The sequence below is a fragment of the Conger conger genome, chromosome 14 (genome assembly GCF_963514075.1).
Source record: "Conger conger chromosome 14, fConCon1.1, whole genome shotgun sequence".
Taxonomy (NCBI): domain Eukaryota; kingdom Metazoa; phylum Chordata; class Actinopteri; order Anguilliformes; family Congridae; genus Conger; species Conger conger.
The window spans coordinates 40,055,245-40,077,770 of record NC_083773.1 but is presented as its reverse complement, the minus strand read 5'-3'; the positions used below and the strand labels follow the sequence as shown (position 1 = coordinate 40,077,770).

Genomic DNA, 22,526 nt, shown 5'->3' with positions numbered 1-22,526 from the left:
CAGCAGTTGTCATTGTAGGCCGGTGGCATTGATTTAACATCCAAGACTGTGCTAACTCTGACGTGGGCAGCCAGCATATAGTACATCGTCAACACTACATTCAGAGAACACTTTCACCTACTTAACAACTTTCTCATCCAGCACACTGAATTTATGTAAATAATAGTTAGCCAGTAAGCTGTTTTGCCACAGACAGTGGGCACCTGAGTAAGCAGTATGCTCACTATGGGCCCTAATTTACTAAGACCTTTAGCTTGTGCAAAACCATGGGTGTGTCCCATTATTCAAAATAAATTAAATATGTATGCTCCTTTCCTCCACTCATCTCCTTCTCCTTTCTGGAAGTATAGGGGGAGGAGATGAGTGGAGGAAAGGAGGAGGTAATTCTGAGTATTGGGTGTACACGTTTTAGCGCGGGCCCAACTAATAACGCAAGCAACGTTTGGTGCAAAACAAATACCATCATCAATCATTGGTCAAGTTATTGGCCTTGAGTGTACTAAAAGGTTTTGTATGCACTACAGGTCTTCTAAATCTGGCCCTGGGTGTGTCCCGACGCTTAAATGTATCCTCCACTTCTCCTCTCCCCATCCCCCAGACGAGTGAGGAATCCTGGATGCTAGCATTGGGACGCACCCTCTATACGTGGCGTACCAAGACTGGGAACACTGGGTAGCCCTCCTGTTGTGAGGGGCTCTTCGCAGCAGCTGACACTTGCGTGTGTAAGATTGCGTGTTCAGTTGATTGGTGGGCGTTTCACTGCGCCAAGAATGATTGATTTACCAGGACGTCCCATCCACACCTCCTAGGCTGGACTGGGGGGGAATAATGGAAGGAGGTGTCTAGCTTGTATTGTCATTTTTTGTCTGCGTAAGACGTCATACATTATATTACCAATTAGCGCTGGTCCATACATAGACACTCTTCCAAAAAAATTCTCATTAATTAGTTGACAGGAAATAAAGATTTATTTTGCTAGGCGATTGGCAAGTCTTGTGTATGTTAATGAAGTGGAACGTATGGCCATCTGGCGAGGCTTGTGTTTTCATCCAGGTCGGTGTTCCTATAAAGGAAAGGGGACATTTTCTATACCATGTTAAACAGTGATATTAGGGGTCACTTTCGCAGACGTGGGTTTAGCTTAGTCATAGACTAAATTCATTTTTAATTGAGATTCTCTATAAAAAAATATATATATTAAAAAAAGGACTAGGCTTAATTGGTGTCCACAAAATCGGCCCTTGAAGTAACAGATTTAAATGGCCAAATACACACTGGCTTGGTTTAAAGCAAAATTTGTTCCAAACTTTTATTCACAAATTAAATACAAATAATCATTGAATGATTGTTTATTTTTTAAGCATTGTGGTATAACTATTTACACAAACAATTCAAACATAATAATGACACATATTTCATAGTTATCAAGCAAATATTTTATTGTAATATTCTGTGCATGTTTCTTTGTAGTTGTAGCCTGCCAATGGCACTGTGAAGGCGGTGCTCTGGAAGTGAAATCTTTCCTGACCTCGGAGGGCATAAATGTACCTTCTGTAGATGACAGAAATGAGAAAGCAATAAAACCTCTTTGTGGAAACTAATTAGTCTTTTCCATAAATTACCTATTAAGATTTTCCCTGGGCATTTTGCTGTTAAAGGCACTTAGAATAGAGTGAAATGTCCCTCTGCATTATAGCAAAGAAATACAACTACATCAAGCAGTCATGTATAGAAACTGTCAGGGTGAATGCATTATTAATTACTGTCCATCAATGTCAGTTTAGGTCCTAAACGGACAGCTATTCATTGATTAACTAGCGTATTCAGTGGGAAACAGATTGGGCTCCTGGTGGTGTAATGGTGCAGCGATGTTATCATTAATTTTGTCTTCCCCCCACACTTGGGCAGTGTGCGACAGGGTCAGGGCTGGTTACAGAGGTTACTGGTGTATCAGTACCCCCTCACTGTGAGTGAGCGATGTGCTTCTAACTGCAGTACCTTTTGTGGCATGTAGGGTGTAAAATGTTTCTCAGGTGAATGTGCGAGAGGATTGTTTTTATTGAAGCTGCAGTGTTTTATGTGTGGGGACAGACAAGAAGTATGCAGTTGACAGGGTTGGCATGAGAGAATTAAAAAAAAATAACAAAACATTTTATTCCTGTTCTTGTCTGCAGTGATTTGCTGTCAGGTCCTGGAACATGTGTGTGCTTATTTGGACAATTTGGACAGCTCTCTGATGTGCATGATAATTGCATGTTTGTGCTGTTGAATGTGTTTATGGTCTAAAATTAACAACTTTGTCCTAAGCAAAGGCTGCTGGGAGATGCAGTCAGTCAGGCTGTACTGTCTGAAACGCTCTCTGAATGTTTAAGGCTCTCCAGCTAGTTTTCTACTTCCTAATGCTAGGATACAAAACATTTTTATGCATAATTGCCCTCCATTTTCTGCCTTTCTGTGTTAGGCATAATTATTGCGAGCTTCCTACAAATAATATTTTTTTCTCGAATATGTGATTTGTGTTGCAATTAAAAGTGGTAGCTTTCATAACAAGAGTTTATGTTGTAAGATAAAAACAAAACTATAAAAGAAATGTACTGTCAGACTTAAAAGGAATATACAGTATATATGTATCAGTGGATAATAGTATATCACTGAGGTGAATGACAGTAAACATGTCATACACCATTTTTGTAATTAACATTTTGAGAAACATTTTGTCTGATTTAATTGCAGTTTGCTTATGGCATAAACAGTATTTATCCTTCGGGAATTCAGAGTTGCTGGAAACCAACTGAATTTTAAAAAATGTGTCTCTTGTGCACTCCTGATTTTTTGAGAAACGGGAATTTATGCGATTAATTGATGATGTGATGATAATTTCACCAATGTACACTCACCGAGCACTTTATTAGGAACACCTACTTTTTACTGCGATTATCTAATCAGCCAATTGTGTGGCAGCAGTGCAATGCATACAGTCATGTAGATACGGGCCAGGTGCTTCAATTAATGTTCACATCAACCATCAGAATTGGGAAAAAATGATTGGAATGATTGTTGGTGGCAGACAGGGTGGTTTGAGTATCTCAGAAACTGCTGATCTCCTGGGATTTTCAAACACACTAGTCTCTAGAGTTTGCAAAGAATGGTGCAAAAAACAAAAGAAAAAAATCAAGTGAGCAGCAGTTCCTCGGACAGAAACTCCTTGTTAATGAGGTCAGCGGAGAATGGGCAGACTGGTCAAAGCTGACCATAACCTCCTAGCTCTTAGTGATATGAAATAATTTGTGAGTATTAATATTATATGAGCTCACACATGCTTAAATGTAGGGGAGTCAATGGAGTGCATAAAAATTATGTTCTTTGTGATTAGTGTTACTGATTAAGGACAGTGCTTTTTGGAGGTATTACTGTGGCAGACACGATGAGTAACCTATCAGTCTCAGGAACAGTTGTGCCACCCTTGCTTGAAGACAATCATCTTCAGGTAAAATAGGTGATTACAAGCACACCAATCAATGCTCACAATATCCACGTATAACTGACAGTGTACCCAAAAATTGATAATTGATGAATGTTTCACTTTCATTGAATGATGGTTGCAAAATGCCCTGGTTGTCATTCATGTTTAAATAGCATGAAAGATTGTTGCTCATTTTCATGAATTGATTTGTCTGGGGCGACATTGGATCCGGTGGTAAGAGCAGTCGTCTGGCAGTTGGATGGTTGCCGGTTTGATTCTGCCCTGTTTGTGTCAAAGTGTCCCTGAGTAAGATACCTAACCCCCAAATGCTCCTGACGAGCTGGTTGGTGCCTTGCATGGCAGCCGATCTCCGTTGGTCTGTGTGTGTGTGTGTGTGTGTGTGTGTGTGTGTGGGTGAATGAGAAGCATCAATTGTACAGAGCTTTGGATAGAGGCACTATATAAATGCAAGCATTTACCATTTATTTTTTATATGCGTTTTCCAGTCCAGGCATAATACATGAAGTTATAGCTGATCTGTACTGTTTATAATTCATATGTGAACTTAAATTAACAGTTACATTTACGTATCAGGTGTGTACATGGATTTTAATAATATAAATAATGTAATTCCAGAATAGTTTGATTTAATTGAGTTAAGCTCTTTGTAGAGAAGGTATATCCAGAATAGTGCTCTAAATTAGTAGTCCCCATGAGGTGGTTTTATGTGCTGTAGGTGATGCTGTCTTTTGGATGAGAGGTCCTGACTCACTATGGTAATTAAAGATCCCATGGCACTCTTTACAAAGAGTAGGTGGTTCCCTGGTGTCCTGGCTGAATTCCCAACCCTGGCTCTTTCTACTTGCCTCCTAATCATCCCCTGATTCAATTGGCAAAAACATTGTTCTCTCCCTCTACACCTCAGTGTGCTGAGCATCGATCTATCTATCCATCTATCTTTCTATCTATCTTCCACAATATGGGCTCATTCTGCCATCTTGTGACAATCCCTGATGAATAAGACATGAAAGGACACTTAATTTCTAACTCCTAGAATTCTTCCTCTTTTTGTCATAAGAGCCTTCATATATCAATGTCTGGAGAAATCTAACAATTTAGGTTTTCACTGTAAGGATTCACACGTTTTATCATTTTTTTATTTTATATATATATATTTTTTTTTTTACAAAGCCTTTTTACAATGAAAATGCATCCTTAACTTTGACTCAGTCACTGCAATCAGCAACCTCCAAAATTAATGAAACAATACAATTTTGTTTGTATTGAGCTAGCATCATATGTGTTGCTAATTACGTTACCATGCTGATAGTAATAATAATAATATTAATGTGTTATTTACCTGGCACTTTTATCCAAAGCGACTTACATTTCATTAGACTAAGCAGGAGACAATCCCCCTTGGAGCAATACAGGGTTAAGGGCCTTGCTCAAGAGCCCAATTGCTGTGCGGATCTTTTCTTCTTTGTACTAGATTTTAAGGCCAGGCATCTGTGTACTAGATTGCAACACTGGGCAGATCCCTTCTCTGTTCCTCTGTGTACTACATTTTAACACCAGGCAGACCTCCTCTCTGTTCCTCTGTGTACTAGATTTTAACACCAGGCAGACCCGCTCTCTGTTCCTCTGTGTACTACATTTTAACACCAGGCAGACCTCCTCTCTGTTTCCCTGTGTACTAGATTTTAACACCAGGCAGATCCCTTCTCTGTTCCTCTGTGTACTAGATTTTAACACCAGGCAGATCCCTTCTCTGTTCCTCTGTGTACTACATTTTAACACCAGGCAGACCCGCTCTCTGTTCTCCTCCTCTCAGACCGCGACAGCTGTCCTTTCCGTCTCCAGCCTAAGCGCAGTCCCTCTGCCTGTGGGAGTCAGTGCGCTGCCAAGCTCTGTGGCCCTAATTGCTGGCCGGGGTCGGGGGGCGAGCGAGCCGCCCGTAGGATGAATGATTGAGTAATCGTGCAGCCGGCGGAGCGAGGGAGGAGGGAGGAGGGGGAGGGAGGTGGGGGAGGGGAGGCAGGGTGGCGAACATCGCTGCGGTCAGAACACGTCTACAGGAGAGAGACGCAGCAAGCTCCAGGCTTTCATAGCCTTCTGGGACAGAGCAGAGGGCAGGGAGAGAAAAGAGATGAAGGAAGAGAGAGGGAGAGAAGGAGGGAGGGAGAGAGAGCGGGGGGAAAAGGGAGAATGAGAAACAGTGGGAGGTAAGGCAGGAGGGAGAGAGTGAAAGGCTTGTAGAAAGAAAGCAAGAAAATGAGAAGTGACACACGCGCGCGCGCGCACACACACACACACACACACGTGCACACGCACACAGTGGGGTGAGGTGGAATGCTGCAATTAGCGTAATTAGCAGACTGGTTTCCGTGAGCCTCTGACGATCTATGTCACATCTCATTAGACGGCGAAGCCAAACACAGGGCGTAATCTTACGTTGCGTGCCTTCACCGCCCTCTCTACATTTCGGGGCTGCTCTTTTCGCCTCCCGCGCTAACCTTCCAGATGTGTCGGCTTTGAATCCAGACCCTCGGTTCCTCCGCCCGGACCATTAGGGAACTGACAGGAATGAGAGAGATCAGTGCGCCGGACTTGTGCCGGAGGGTGACTAAGCAGAGGAGGATTCATACGAGAATCAAACGGCACACATACAGTAGCACACGCTCTACATATCCCGTTAGCCAAGGCTCAGCCTAGCTGCAGTTTTGATGTTTTTTTTTTTTTCTCCCAAAGGTAAATGCTGTTGCTGTTCAAACCTGAATTTGAACTCCAGCCTCTCGGATATGTGACTTTTTGCTGCAAGGATCACAAATATAAAATACTTTTTTCCTCAATAATTTTTCCTCAATTTAGTCTTCATACCCATATGGACACGCCTTAAAGTACAGTACATATTCAGTAAAATTAATACAATTGTAATTAACACTTGTGTATGTTCACACCAAAGCAATTTTTCTTCAGCTTCCAGGAAAACAGTTTGAATAGTGATTTTAAGTCATCGTGTGCCAGTCGGTGTGTATGTCGATCAAATGTCTGTCAATTATTTGTTCCCCTCCCTCGTTTGATTCCCCGGATTTCAGAAATTCCCCCCGAAAGATTTGTTTCGCTCACGTATACGTTATATCGCGGAAACTAGCGCTGCTCCAACTTCTGTTCCACGTTGGCTGTAACATAAATAATACAACGCATTCTGTATACAGTACACAACTCCATTTTTTTTAAATGGCAGTTTGTGACTCCGAGAAGACATCGGCGGCATTGGTGATAAAAGCTGGAAGCACTTTGTGTGACAACTAGCCAAATAAATAGGCCCCGGAAATGGGCTCCTTAATCTCGTAGCAGAGTTCAGATCTGCGAAATGCTAGTACATGACCTGCTCGCCCTGCGTTGTTTTCCCCACACTAATCATCGTGTTTCCACAGCGTGCCTCTTACCCATCCTCCCTGTATTCTGCTGATAATTGCGGGTATTGAACCTTTAAACCTTTTCATATTCTCATCGTTAAAACATTATATTTCAGAGTTCAGACCTCATTACTCGTTATTAAGTAAATGTATCCATAAAAACGAGTTGGAAAGACTGTGGAATATATTAGTTGATAAATAGTCGGGTGTAACTCTGAACCTGAATATCTTACTTGGAAAATTGTGGATAATCATTGAACGGAGATAATTTAACCAATTGTAGTTTGATTTTCTCTTGTTTCATCTGTTAGTAAATTGTGGATGGCCAATTTTACAACTGTAAAGAGCTGGTAATGCACACAAACAAGCAAGCCTTAAACATAAACAAGCCACTCTTTCCAGAAATGCATACGGTATGTCTCACTCTAAATGTCCATGTTGAGTCTACCTAAGATCTGTGAGCGTAGGGTGAAGAAGAATTTCTCTCTCACAGCCGCATCATTTACTACATTTGATGCATTTATCCAACACATTGACAATCTGCACGTGAATGAACCGGACAGTACCAGAAGCGGTCTAAGATGAGCTTGTCAGAAGCAACCTTGCTGCCCACAGGATTGTGTTCACCTTTCCACTTACCGAGGCCTTGTGTTTTATGGCATGGTTAGGGCCGTCAATAGCTTGCTTTGAACTTCAGTTGACCTTGTGTATCCTAGCGCTTTTTTCCGGTTCAGAGCTTGCAGTGTCTCTGTAATGGTTCAAACCGATGATGTTCGAAAGGTGATTGTGTACAGGCAATCTTTATGGCAAATTCGAGACATAATTTGGCAGCAATGGACAATGAGTGAGCATGGGGCAACTGGGCAATGGGCAGCTGTAACTGAAAAATTTGACAAATTAAAATGGACAAATTAGCATATGCTGCTGGCACCACAGTCATCCTGGCCTCTTAAAAAGGTAATAATCTTTCATAATTTTATGGCATGTATGTGGAATCTCACCGGAGTAATTATGAGGATTGCTTCGCTCTTTCTTGTTTCTGATTGGTTAATGTTGAAACCTTGCTAGCACATCTTGCTCTTTGCTTGACAGAGTTTGGCAAGATATCCAACTGTTGGAATGTGTTCTGTGGGAAAACATTTACAGCAAACTTTGCCCTAAAAAAATGCCTGCGTATGGCCACCGAAGACTGCATCGATTCCAGAATGGTAAACTGGTCCAGATTAACAAGGAAACCAGTCAAAAATTTACATTGCTGTCAAAAACCAAAACCTCTGTAAAAATATCATGAACCTCTTTTCTGTAGTGTGGCATTGTGTGTGTGCAAATGTGTTCTGCTTCAGCGAAAAGGTGTTATTATTTTTAATGCGTTAATGCATTAGATGATCCCAATAGGAACAAGAGGACGAAAGAACAAACTTGACTTTACCTAACCCCAGCTATTTCCAACAGCTCCCATCAAAAACAAGAAACTGCTTGACCTTCGTACATTTTCGGACTTCAGAGAAAAACTGTGTGTACTTAACCGTGCTCTGCATCTAGCACTGGTGCAGTCAACTGACAGGTTTACTGCCACTGCATAGAAAAACAGCTGCAAAATGTGACTCAAATTGATTGCACATTGGAGCCACAAAACACAAAAATGCTCTCCAAATGTAATTATACAATTTTTTTTGGAGGGGGATGAATATGTTGGAAATGCAGCTGTTATGGAATAATTGACAGCAGTGTAGAAATGTATATAATGGGCTGTGTAAGAATGGAAAATATAATGGTGATAATATGATGATGAAACACGCTATATGGCAATAAAGAAATAAACCAGTTGAACCTGAATGCTTTGCCATTAACAGGCAGCACCCATTCCATGGTTAGGCTATTGCAGAAACCTGTTGTCCATTATTGTCCAAATTGTGTTATCAACAATTATCTGTCATGCTAGACCCAGCTATGTAAAAACAGTACAAAAAAATTCTGATGGAAAAAAAAGACAAGTGCAAAAAATTAATTCACAAAGACCACACCATTTTTTTTTTTTTAAGGTTTTTACAGGCGTTTTCAGATGTGAAGCATAAACAATACGTAAAAAGAAGTCGTAGGCACCCTGGTCTTTGATGTTTATCAGAAGTAAAGAGCAAATTTGAGATTTCCAAGCATTAATATTCACAAAAAAAATAAATGCAATTAAATGTTTTACATTACATTACATTACATTACATTATTGGCATTTGGCTGACGCTCTTATCCAGAGCGACGTACAGTTTATTAGACTAAGCAGGAGACAATCCTCCCCTGGAGCAATGCAGGGTTAAGGGCCTTGCTCAAGTACCCAATGGCTGTGCGGATCTTATTGTGGCTACACCGTGATTAGAACCACCAACCTTGCGTGTCCCAGTCATTCTCAAACTGGATCTGAATCCAACTGGAGCTGAATTGTATCGAATCATTGGATTTGTAATTGTGTCTTTCCTGTAGCGTATCATTGACCATACATGGAAATGAGTTTTGAATTGAATCTTCTGAAAACAAAAGATTAACACCCTTAATCAACATGCATACATGTAGGGTTCAACAAGTTAATGTTTTTCTGGCAGCTGTCAACAACAGGATGTACACAGGATTGTGAGATCCTGTGTACAGCTTTGTAGATTTGTTTATTATAAACAAAAAAATCATAAGAAATAAAAAAAAAACGTTATTTACAAGCCTATCTATACAAATGCAATATTTGTGTCATACTGTACTTTCATTAAATTATATACTGTATCTTCTAGTGCTTATGTTACCTGCTGTCGACTGTACATTATTTTAACATAACACGTTACATGTTAATGTTAATATGTTTTGAATGTCACATTCTATATTTACATTTCCTCTCAAACCAAAACATTTCATTATTTTACTCACAGACCAACTGTTGTGTTCCAGTATTTCACTGCGGGTGCCTCCCCCCTCCCTCCTTGGTTTCTGATAGAGCAGTATGCTAGTATGCGTGGCACTATAAGGTGTAGAAAAAGAAAGTATTTGTGTGCGTGTGTCTGCATTTCATCTCCGTGGAGCCCGGCGACTGTGACAAATGCGCGTTTCCCTCGATGATGGGATCAAAATGGCCCTTTTAATAAGCACGGCGAAGGGATTCTACTGCGGCGGGCCTCAGACTTAAATAAGCGGAGTGGCTGAACTACTTGTGCGTTCTGCTTTGATGATGGCTTTCATCCGTCAAATCTGAGATGAATAGGCGCGCCGGGGCTGGCGTGGCACGAACGCCGGTTCTGAGGACACATCAAAACCCTGCGGCCGCCTTCACGGGCCGATTACACGCTAACTCCTGGTTCGGGGGCCTTGTAACGAATGCATACCTCTGTCTGAGAACGCCACTCTATGCATAGAGAGCGGAGGGTACTGAGAGCTAGAGAGGGAAAGACGGAGAGAGCGGGGGGGAAAGAGAGGGAGAGAGAGAGAGAGCGGGGGGGAGAGAGGGAGAGAGAGAGAGCGGGGGGGAGAGAGGGAGAGAGAGGAAGAGGACGTGGAAGAGGGTGATAGAGGGAGAGAGAGATAGAGGGGGAAGAGAGACGAAGATAATGAGTGGGAGTGGGTGATAGAGAGGGAAAGAGAGATGGGGAGAGAGAGGAAGAGAGGGAGTGGGAGTGGGTGATAGAGAGGGAGAGAGGGGGAGAGAGGAAGAGAGGGAGTGGGAGAGGGTGAGAGAGGGGGAGAGAGGAAGAGAAAGAGAGAGGTGGAGAAAGAGGGTGAGCAAGAGATGTAAAAAGGAGAAAGGGAAAGGGTGGAGAGTTAAAAAGGGAGGGGGCACAGGAAAAACGAGCCCAGGCGGATGGTGAAAAGGAGGAGAGAGACTGAGAGCGCCTTAATGAAACTGAAAGAATGAGAGAGAGAGGAGCTACAACAGGAGTGAGAGGAGAGATAGAGGCGGGCCTGCGATGGAGAGAGAGCACTGAAGGAGAGGGGGAGCAGGAGAGGGCGAGACAGAGACAAACCCTTCCTCCTCGCCCCCTGGCCCTGCTCCCGTCTCTCTGTGGCGATCCGTCTCTGCCCGTTCGGCCGCCAGCTGTCGAGGCGGGCGCCCAGACCGGCGACGGATGAGACGCGGCGGCCATGTTCTCTAATCAATCCGCCGCCTAATAGGTCACGAGCGGTTGCGTCTGGCCTGCCAATAGCATTCGGGGGCCTAAAAAAGATGCCTTACAACTGTATTAGCTGCCTGGCACCAACAAAAGGGCATTAATTTAGCACAGAGCTAATTAGTACCTTCCGGAACCTTCTCAGCGTGGCCAAGCTACCCGCCGAAACCTCTCCATAGTTTTTAATCCCAATTAAGCGCAATACGTGTGTTGAAATCAATTCCCCCACAATGGGTTCAAGAGATGGAAAACCAATAGAAGGTTCTAGAAAAAAAAGTCCCAATCCAACTTCAGTCTATCAAATTGCTAATTTTTCAGTCGGCATATCTGCTATAGAGCTTCATGTTGAGTGTTCATGATTGCAGTTGCACCTACGGTATGCTTGAATGCACAAAACGCATCTGGGGTTTTCAAAAAAGCAGAGAAAATGCTGATAAAATTGATTAATTTTTGAGTACAAATGGAATAAGTAAATTTCAGTCTGGGTTTAAAACTCTGAAGAGGCTTCTTGAGATTGAACAGAAAACTTTGAATGGATTAAGTTTTAACTTCAGGCCCTATGCAGGTCAATTTGCAAGTTTCTGTGTGAAAGTAAAATGGTAACTTGTGATTGTAGGGTCTAATCGTATCTCTTGTTTTCCCAAATTTTCTCTCAGAATTTTTTTTCCCATTTTACAGCACTATGTGTTCTCCCTGCTAACAGTGTTCTCCGTTTTTCTGCCATGTAGTGGCAATGTTATAGCACTGACAAAACATTTAAGTAACATTATGAGAACATTTTGTGTTTGCTGGCCTGTGACTTAAAATTTGAAGTCTCATTGAAAATCTCAGCTTGTTTCAAGAACCTTATTAAAGTAATCGACTCAATTCAGTCAAGTTTGCAGTGTTGGGCAAGCTATATGAAAAAGTTTTGCTACAAATTATTCTACAAAAAAATAAGCTCAGCTACATTAAAGTTACCCCTCATTTTAATATAATAGCTAAGCTACAGGCTACATGGCAAAAGTTGTTTGCTACTTAATCTTAAATGTTATAGTATCAGGTCAGGTTTGGAAAAAAACGAAACAAATTCATAGTCCAAAAATTGGTCAGTAAAACCCAATACGCTAAGCCTTTTTGTTTCAGTATTTATAATATGGGCCAGCTCCATAGTGCAGATTCAAAATCAGCCATTGACGTCAAGTGACAAGAAACTCCAAACAGCACAAGATATGAATATTAAAATGTGTGGTTGTGTGTTAGATTGTCATGGTAATAACAGATATATGATTTTAAGCAGGATTTCAACCACTTGCATAACGGGAAGATGCTGGTATCCTTGTGAAGGAAGCTGACAGGCTATCATTGCAGCTATCCGCTTGCTGCACAAGAGTCTGTTCTTACAAATGCATTTCTGAGGACACGCTTTGCTTCAGACAAAACCAAACGTATTCATTTTCGCAAGGAACAACATCGCTGTCAAGTAGCGGTAGAAGCAGAACTCAATACTATCTCTGCTGAAGGAAAAATGCAAAACCTAAGTAAAGAATGGTCTGTTGAAATGATCAAACATTATTATTTTATGACTATAAAGTCCACTTTTTTATATATACTTTACAAAAAAACAAACAAAAAAAAAAAAGCCTATAAAATGACCCTACACCAGGGGTCTCCAACCCTGGTCCTGGAGAGCTACTGGGTCTGCTGGTTTTTGTTTTCACCTTAAAATCAGCACCTGTTGAGACCCAGGTAACCAGGTGAGGTGAGTTAATTAATTAAATTAGAGCAGTTGATTATAGTTAATTGCAGGGTAACAACGAAAACCAGCAGACCCAGTAGCTCTCCAGGACCAGGGTTGGAGACCACTGCCCTACACTGATAACACAAAAATAAACTTTGTTTAATTATGACTGTGGTATTTTCTAGGGCGATGTACTGAAGGTTGCTGTAATTACCGCCACCAATGTGGGGTTTTTATTTCAGAGATGGATTATTCAGCCGCATGCTTTAAAAACTCTGCCCCCGGTAAGCTGTGCTTCTGTGTAGGCCAACAGACAGGCAGCACTGCATCTTTGCTATATTGCTATAGATAAAAATATCTTTTGTGCCTGCTTCCTCACTATTAATGCACGAATTGGTCTGCACAGGCGAATATGCAGGGCTACTTGCCTACAGACAAATTTGTTATTAATGGTAATGATGTAGGCGCCGAAGATGTTCCTATTTTAAGTAACGAAGAGCGGTGATAAAATCTAAGCAAAGGAACAGAATTCGGTTCATTAATGGTAAGCTTATGCACACATACAGTAGATAATTTGTTTTAGGAAACTAACAGTTTACAGTATGTACCCCTTTGAAATATACAGTACATTTTTTTGAATGTTTTTCATCAGTCAACTCTGCTGCCTTCAAGCAGTGATCGTTACATCAGCATTAATATGTTCAGTTAAGAATAGTCGAATCACATCTGTCATCTTCCAGTACAACTTAAAGGGTTAATAATGATTTGTATTCAAAAGCCTTCAACACACCTTTTCATTCAAATACATTTTAACAGTGCCATAAATTCACATATAGGTTTTATTCTATTGTCTAGACATAAAATCTTGTTAAGATTTTCATTCACTTGAAATGCCTTTGCCAAGTTTTAATCAAATGTGTGTACAGTTTTTGAACAACAGTTGTAAAGTGAGTAGCAGCAATGTTTAGCCTTCGATATTCCTGGCACATGCGGAGAGAATAGCAGGTGTGGTGTGGAAAGATATAGGTAAGGTATTTATCAGTCACTGAGCCAAATGTACCCGTCAAACTCAGCACTGGCTAACTGATTGATTACACATATGGACACTAATTGTATACACGTATTAATCAATGAAATCAATCCATTGCCACAACCACCCTCATAGTTCAAAGACTGTCTGAGAGAAAATGGATTGGGAAAAGCCCCTTGCAGAGTTCACAAATGCATTTGTGAAATGTGTGTGCGCTTGTGTGTGTGTGTGTGTGTGTGTGTGTGAGTAATAGCCATTTCCGAGACCTTCAGAAAGCAAAATAAAACACATTTGTAATAGCTAACATGTCACAACCTTAAGGCTAAAGGATTATGTTTCCTGTAAGTTTGCTGTTGAAGAATTATCAAGCCTCCTCGAGAAAAACACTTCAGGCGATTGGTTATTTCACCCAGTCTGCCCATGCAAGCTGTGCATCGGCTTATACACTGGCAAAGGTCCTAATCCTAATAGTAAAGTGTGTGTGTGTGTGTGTGTGTGTGTGTGTGTGTTGGGGGGGGGGGGGGGGCGATTAAAGGAAGTGCCGTTGCCCCCCCCCCCCCTATATTACTGAGCATGTGCCTTCTGGATCTTTCTATAATTTAGCATGTAGGCCTGGATCAACCATCTTAATTGACTTAAATGGCTTACTATTAAATCAAGTGTGTCACATGGTTTCAATAATTCCACGTAGTTCAGCAGAATTATTACTTGCTTGTACAGTAGGTCCACATGCAGGGTAAAAGTTAATTAAAACGTGTTAATTACTTGTGAAAGATTTGCCTCAAGTGATGATAATTCTTTGTCTTTCTTTTTTGTTGTCTGCAGTGATGCTGGTAGTTATATTTCTATTTGAGAAGGAATATAATGTGGTTTCCCAGGTCTCCCTTGGAATTGTATGTGGTTACAACCTCTCTTGTCAATCACAGCTACGGAAGTCAAACTGCAAAAAGCACAACTATGACGGCTTTGCATTGTTGTTGAAGTTAAAGGCTGTGCAGACAACACAGTCCTATAATATCTGTAGGGGAAAGCCTAGCTCAATGATGTGTGTTGGCAATACTCCCACGTGACCTGGTAAATTATTTTTGTTGACATGAGTAGCTGGGGTAGTGTTGGGGATTACGAAAAAGCCTTGCATATTGTATGAAGCAAATAGGACTGAAATATACCATTATTTTAATCCAATGGGAAGATGTTGTTAGTTTGGGACAGTTCCTGATTCCAACCAACCAAGGACCACCAAAGAGTGTGTGATATGGCACAAGGCTGCATTGGTATGTCATAATTATGCTATCTGCTTTGCAACATGCCAACAGAAAAGAGAAACTGTGATTTCTCATGCAAATTTTGTCAGACGTCTTTGTTGAATAAGCACTTCTTGTAACCATATGCACATGCATACAGTATATTATTATGCGAGCACAAACACGCACACACACACACAGTTCATTGGCAGTAGTTTAAATAACTATTACCCTACAGTACATTCTATGGATGCTAGATTGTCATTATAAGTAGTCATTTTGCTCAAGTGCAGCATGGAAATGAGAGTAAATAAGGGCCGTTGTTGCCATGAATTCTGGAAATAATGGCCATCACTGTAGCTCCAGGGCCGCTTGAAGCACGGAGAGAATGATCTGCTGATGGTGGCTGATAAGGATTTGCCATTTATTTTTGCATTTCTCATTCTGAAAGTTTTGGACAGTAATGTATTTTTTGGGCCCGACTGTTAATAGTCTGTTGTCCCGTCTGGTCTCAAGACTGCATTCAGAAGGAAGTGAGGATGTATCTGGAATATATGCTCAGCGAGCACTTTATTAGGTATTTATTAGAGATATTTTTTGGAGTTATTGTTCTTCTGCTGCTGTTGCCTATCCACTTAGAGGTTTGATGCGTTGTGTATTCAGAGATGCTCTTCTGCATACCGCTGTTGTAATATGTGGTTATTTGTGTTATTGTCACCTTCCTGTCAGATGTAGCCCTTCTCCCCTGACCTCTCATTAACAAGGAATTTTTGCCTGCAAAACTGCTGCACTCTGGATGTGTTTTTTTATTTATTTTATTTATTTTTTAATTTTTCCACCATTCTCGGCAAACGCTGGATACTGTTCTAGAGAGAAATCCCAGGAGATCAGCAGTTTCTGAGATGCTCAAACCACCCAGTCTGCACCAACGATCAGTCCACAGTCACTTTGGTGACACTTCTTCCATCTTCCGACATTTGGTCTGAAAAACAGCTGAACCTCTTGACTACATCTGCATGATTTTATGTGTTTACTTAGTTCCGGCCATGTGATTGGCATTAACAAGCTGGTGTTCAGGTCTACCTAATGAATGGTCACTGAGTGTGTATTTTGGGGGTTCAGGTCTGGTGTTTGCCTTTCTGTTACTTTGTGACAGTCTTCTGTAAAAAGTGCTATACAAATAATATTGAGCTGAATATATTCAGAAGATTTGTTCTGTATTGTACTTGCATTACTGTTCAGTCATAATCTGTCATCGGAGTGCTTGGTCTTTCCTCAATCGACATCAAACTGATGTGGATTGCATTCTCAGGGATGTCACCAGTACCAACGTGCTATTGTGTTTATTAAAGTATTGAATATATTTGCACTTTATTTTATATTTAGCCTTGGCTATCAATCTGTGTTAGTGTTGGTGATTTTGTAGCGAATGTTATTTCTGTTTTATATTAGTCAGGTTAATATAAAACATAAACAACTGGGATTATTCTCAGGATCCCACCGACCTTTCTTTAAATCAGATCTTCTCAGCAGTAGGGCGGGTTATGAGAAGAATTTCATTAAACGCCGTAGAATTCAAACAAAATAAAACAACTTGGGAGAAGCCAGGTGAACATGTGTTATGCCTCTTTTCATATTCGTACATAATGGCTTAATGCGATTTCATCCATCATGGGCACTCTTTGATTTGACTCAGAAGCTGCAGGTTTGCGAGATGTGATATGTATCGATGGTGTCTGCGACCTTATTCGGTTAGCACCGATTACCCTGAATGGGTTAGAAGAGCATCCCTTATACCACAGCAGAGCTCCTGCACTTGAGCAGATGGACACATCGAAGGCCGGCCTTTAATAGCATGTTAATTGGGCCGACGTTGGCTCAGGAGGTAAGAGCAGTCGTCTGGCAGTCTGAGTTTTGCCGGTTCAATCCCGCCCTGGGCGTGTCATAGTGGTCCTGAGCATGACACCAAACCCCTAAATGCTCCTGACAAACTGCTTGGTACCTTGCGTGGAGCCAATCGCCATTAGTGTGTGAATTGGTGAATGAGAAGCATCAATTGTACAGCCCTTTGGATAAATGTGCTATATAAATTACATTTTACATTACGTTAGTGGCATTTGATGTACAGCTGATTAGACTAAGCAGGAGACAATCCTCCCCTGGAGCATTGCTGGGTTAAGGGCCTTACTCAAGGGCCCAACGGCTGTGCGGATCCTATTGTGGCCGGGGATCGAACCACCGACCTTGCGGGTCCCAGTCATGCACCTTAACCACTACGCTACAGGCCGCCCTCACCTCACAACCATTTGCCATTTACCATATTAGCGCCAGTGACTAATAAGGTTGGGCTTCTAATAATGTTGGGCTTCAGTGCAGGGACAGGAACAGAGGTGAGAGTCATCGAGGGATACAGCCCATCTGCTGATATTGTCTGCAAGAGGCTGCCTGAATTTAGTGTACAGCTATCAAACTACTTACAGAAGTAGTGAATCCACAATATTATTTTCTGCTGCAGTGAAGCGGGGAAAAATGATTTGTAGCTTATATTTATTCATGTCTTTTAAATTATTCCACTGAGGACAGCATCGGGCGAAAAATATCCTCCGGTCAATATATGGATTGTTTTTGCTATAGGTATTTGAAAGTCTTGTCCGGCATTTAAATGATATCTTTCTAAGATGGAGGATTAGTCCTTAGGCCTGGTTTGATTACTTATATATTACGTACAGCTGATTTGCATTCTAAAATATAGGTGTTTGCTAACCTAACCTTTCTTATTTTAAATGCATTGATTTAATAAAAAAATGAAAATGAGGGGGGGGGAAATGAATGGATTACTTGCTTATCATTTATCATGCCAAATGAGCTTCTCTTTCCATTAAATAATCTTAACACCCATTATAATTTTGCTGTCACACTCATCTCTGGGAAGATTTACTGTAGAAATGACTTGGTTAAATGTTGATGAATGACTGAAGCTCTGCTCTGGTGTCTTGCAGGTGGACACTGAACGAGGTTTGAGCGGTTCCTCTGTAGACGCCATGGATGAAGTCCGTTCGACGTTTTCCGCTGTTCTGAAGGAGAGCACCTTACAGGGACGGATTTGAACACAGACGTACCTCAGAGATGTTACCACTGTTCTGTTCTGACTGGGAACTCTGGAGACTCATCGAAATGATTTAATCCGGTCCTGAATGAGAATGACCGCTCAAAGCTTCAGTTCAGTTATACCCGTGCTAATAATGAAGGCAAGTATGTGAACTCAGTATTTCCTTAGCGTGACAATAAAACGGATACAAGTCGTAAATTTCGGAATCATGATGCAGAAGGATCTGACGTTTCACCTCGGGGGTACACTGGACATATGATTTACGACACGTCTGCAGTCCAAATGGTCCGAGAATCGACTAACCGTGGATACAGTTTGCACACGCTTTTTTTCCTTATCCTCTCGGTTGAATGGCTCCGATAGCCCAGCAGTTTACCAATTTCACCACCGCTGGCGCGGCCGCGCAGTGAATGCCGGTTAGAGTCGGAAAGAAAATCCGTCGGAGCTAACTGTGGTCCAGTTGGGAGGACCTGCATCTATATTACGCTCTTCAAAAATGGGGAAGTTACAATAGTTTAAAATGGGATCTCTCCATTTCAGCTACGTCACCTCACAGTTTGACAGCACTTTGATCGCTCCGTCTGGGAGGGGCTCTACAGATCGTTGTTCTCTTTTATCGCCCCCGTTGGTCCGCCAAACCTGCTGTCAGTTGTGGTAGGTGAGTCGCATTATGCTAGTAACCCTCCACCCGGCTGGTTGTGAACACCAAGGTGTAAGAAGGATCCCCTTTCCTGTCAACCATTTTCTGATTGTTGATGATTTTTCAAAGCTGTTTCCAGAAATTCAAATTCATTCTTTATAATCTATTTACATTTGGGTAAACATGCGAGTATAAACATTCAAATGTCCCTACGTTCTTTCTGACTTGTCCCAACCTGGATTGAAATGGAAATATCTGCATTGACCTGGTTTACCTGTTTATCGACGATTTAGACTAGTATCATGTTGGAAACCACGTTCGGGAGAGACTCGTAGGTCGGAAACCTTGGAAATTCAAACTTCCGTCTCTGGATTTGGGGCCGGATGTCAGTTTGAGTGCCAGAGGAAGGACCCCAGCTACTTTTCGCACACCAAACCGTTTTCTTCGGTCCATGTTGGACAGAGAGGGATTTCTGTAATGGCTTCTTCTGGGATGGTGGGGACCTCGTTTCTACTGCTGCTTCTGGGGATCTTACACCGCTGCAGCTGCGAGGGGTCAGCGACCCCGAGGACTAGCGACAAGGGGAAGGCCAAGGACGAGGGGTTGATGTCCCACGAACGCGTCAAGAGGGGATGGGTGTGGAACCAGTTTTTCGTGGTGGAAGAATACACAGGCACGGAGCCTCTTTACGTTGGAAAGGTCAGTCGTTGTTTTTACGTTCTTGGTCTTATGGGTGTTTGTGTTCGTAAAAGGGGGGTGGGGGGGGGGTCTACACCATTTATTACAACTTTCCCAGAAGTTTCCAGAATATAAGCTTTGAAAAACAAAAGTAAAAAGATGAAAGCAAAATAGGACGATTGAACATTTGTAATGTATTGATTCCTTTCAATTATAATACCCCAGGATGCCACTAATGCAAGAACTGTGCTTTGTTTCTCTGTGTCAATCATGGCTTATAAAACTCAAATGTGATTATGAAATGTTATTAACATTCACGGTTGACGATCTATCACCATTACTCTCAGTAAATTGTTCCCATTTACATTAAAAAATGACAGTTCCTTTGTACTTACGCAATGTACAATTTCACAGTTTATTTTGGAAATCTAGACAACTAGACTGCAGCAACATTTGGCAGCAGACTTGTTCATTGGGTAACACTTCATTTTACAGTCTGTTAATTACATAATACTGGGTAAGTGCACACTATTGGTGTATTTATTAGGTAAGTACATTGATTTCAGTGTTATGAAACAAAGTCAGTATCGTATGTATCATATATAAGTATACGTTTTACAGCCCATTTCATAGTACTTACCTCTGAAATCAAAATAGTTACCTATCGAGTGCCTGGTATTTACTGGTAAGTACTGTGTAATTCATGGGCTCTGAAATAAAGCTTTGCCGTTCATTGTAATTTGAATGCAATGCCATTTCTCAGTTTGCAATTTTAATTATAATTATTTCAAAACAGTTGATTAGCAACACAACAAAAGCCTGTTTTTAAACACAGATGGACAACATACAGATAACAGCGCGTCTCCAAAGACCTCCGAAGTCCGAGACCGAGTGCGCTGTTCAATATTTATCATCGGTTTGCTTGTCCTTTCCCCTGGATATTTTTCCCCAGAGAGGTCACGGGCGAGGTTTCACAGTGTGTAGGGCACTCTGAAATTGCAGAGACGGTTCATCATTGACGTTATCAGCTATATTGATATGATTCTCCTTCAGCGGCCGATGCGGATGGTGAAAAGGATATCTCATGAATGAGATATGTATTTAAATGAGCCTGTCCTCTTTCAATCTCCGCTGATGAATGCGGAGAGGCCAGCACGCCACCCTGTAGGCCTCCAGTGCGGACCTGAGGCTGGGGTGACCTTGTTTACGCTTTGGACGGGTTCCCAAAAAAAATCAAAAGGCAAAAGACCTAAATTTCAGTGCTGGAAATGGTGTTGGTGGGCCAGTAGGGGGAAGTCTTTCTTGCTGGAGAAATGTGGGGGGGGGGGGGGGGGTATGGTGGATAGCACAGTGGTATAGTAGGTAGCACTGTTGTTGCCCCACAGCAGGAAGGATGGGTCTTCCTGTGTGGAGTTTGCATGTTCTCCCTGTGTCCACATGGGTTTCCTCTCAAAGACAAAACATGTAGTCCAATTACTACAGATGATGCGCATTCATTTGTAATGGTTGTAATGTAATGGTTAACTAATTATAAGTTACTACGTAAGTCCCTCCCACTCCAGTTCTGTATAAGCCCCTCCCACTCCAGTTCTGTATAAGCCTCTCCCACTCCAGTTCTGTATAAATCGCTCCCACTCCAATTCTGTATAAGCCCCTCCCTCCAGTTCTGTATTAGCCCCTCCCTCTCCGGTACCCTATTGGTCCAGCACCAAGCGCAGTAGCAGGACTGCAGCCAATAGGGGAAAGTCTCCATGCATTTTGAAGCAATTCGTTGTTGCGGCTCGCAGAGGAGCCCGTGTATAAATGGGAAGGCATGGAGGAAGAGAGATGATTTTATTAATAACATTACAGAGAGTTATTGCGCTCTCGGAAGGCAGGGCACGAGCCAAGGCTATTAATACTGGAGGCGACTGAGGCTGGACTTCTCCATGGCTGAAGGCAGCTTTAATTAGGACAATATAGAATTAAACACAAGCAGCAGAGCTTTTATCAGGGGCAGGAGCTATTTAGAATAACTTTTTTCAAGCTCAGCAAAGATGCCAAGACTGTCTTGGCCATTAATCCCCTAATGAAATACCCCCCCCGTTCTTTTGAATAGCCACACGCACAATGCAGTAAACTGCCGTCTTTGCTCAACACTTTTAGATAATTAATTTCCATGCCCTGTTACTGTCCCTTCACCTGCCCTAACCTTTCTGTCTTTATGCACTGTGCCATAACAAAGGCTGCTTTAGATGCATTAATGTGTGTGCGAGCGTGTGCGTGTATATGTGGCGAGCATGCGTATGTTGTGTGTGTGTTGCGTGTTGGGCGTGTGTGTATGTGCCTGAATGTGCATTTATGTCTGAGGATTCTTGGGTTGAGGGTATCAGTGATGATGATGGAGGGGGGGGGGGGGGGGGGGGGGGGGATTAATTTTTAACATTTTCAGTTCCCAGAATGCATGCAGCCCAAAAGGGGAGAGGTCTTGGATCCTGTTCCGACAGGTTCCGGCACAAATTAAGCACTGACTCTGTGGTGTAATTTATTTTTTTGGCTTCGCATTGCCTTCATTTGTTGGTAGCGATTTGCATATCTTTCTCTCTGCCGTTTTCCCTGTTCAGTCTACCTGTGATGTCACTCATCTGGGGACGGCGCGATGCTTGCGCTCTCTTAATAGGGGCGAGTTATGGGCGTTTGGAGTTAATAGCAGGTAGCGAACAACCGCTTCCAAAGGGCCTGTGTCTGGCATTTCCTGGTAACCACTGGCAACAGGGAAAAGGTTGAGTCGGAAAAGCAAAGTCACAGCATTCATTTAAAGTATCCCTTGAGTTCAGGGAGGGAATGGAGTTTTATGACGTCTGGTGAATGATGTTTTCCTTGTATCACAAATCATACGACGTGCTTTATGGCTTTATATGGATGTTAGCTGAATGAGTTTTTGCTTAGTTTTTTTGGTTTTGGTTGGCGAACCGGTTTCTGTACCGAGTTTGTTTGCTAACGCGCACGCTAGAGTTTGGTTCCCTTATGTATTATTAATTTAGTCCTGTTGCTTTCACACTGCAACGGTTCAATAGCACCAATTAAATACATTGTAATGAA

The 22,526-nt window shown here is 42.0% G+C and overlaps 1 protein-coding gene across 2 annotated transcripts in view; it reads left to right on the top strand.

Moving 5' to 3' along the window:
• The window catches only part of LOC133110188 (cadherin-22-like), a 299,036-nt gene that overhangs the window by 120,007 nt on the left and 156,503 nt on the right, over positions 1–22,526 (top strand). For both annotated transcript variants that reach the window (XM_061220105.1, XM_061220104.1), the window contains exon 3: positions 18,018–19,466. In XM_061220105.1, coding sequence (XP_061076089.1) covers positions 19,245–19,466 — 222 coding nt within the window. In that variant the 5' untranslated portion in view covers positions 18,018–19,244. The remainder of the gene's footprint in view (positions 1–18,017; positions 19,467–22,526) is intronic.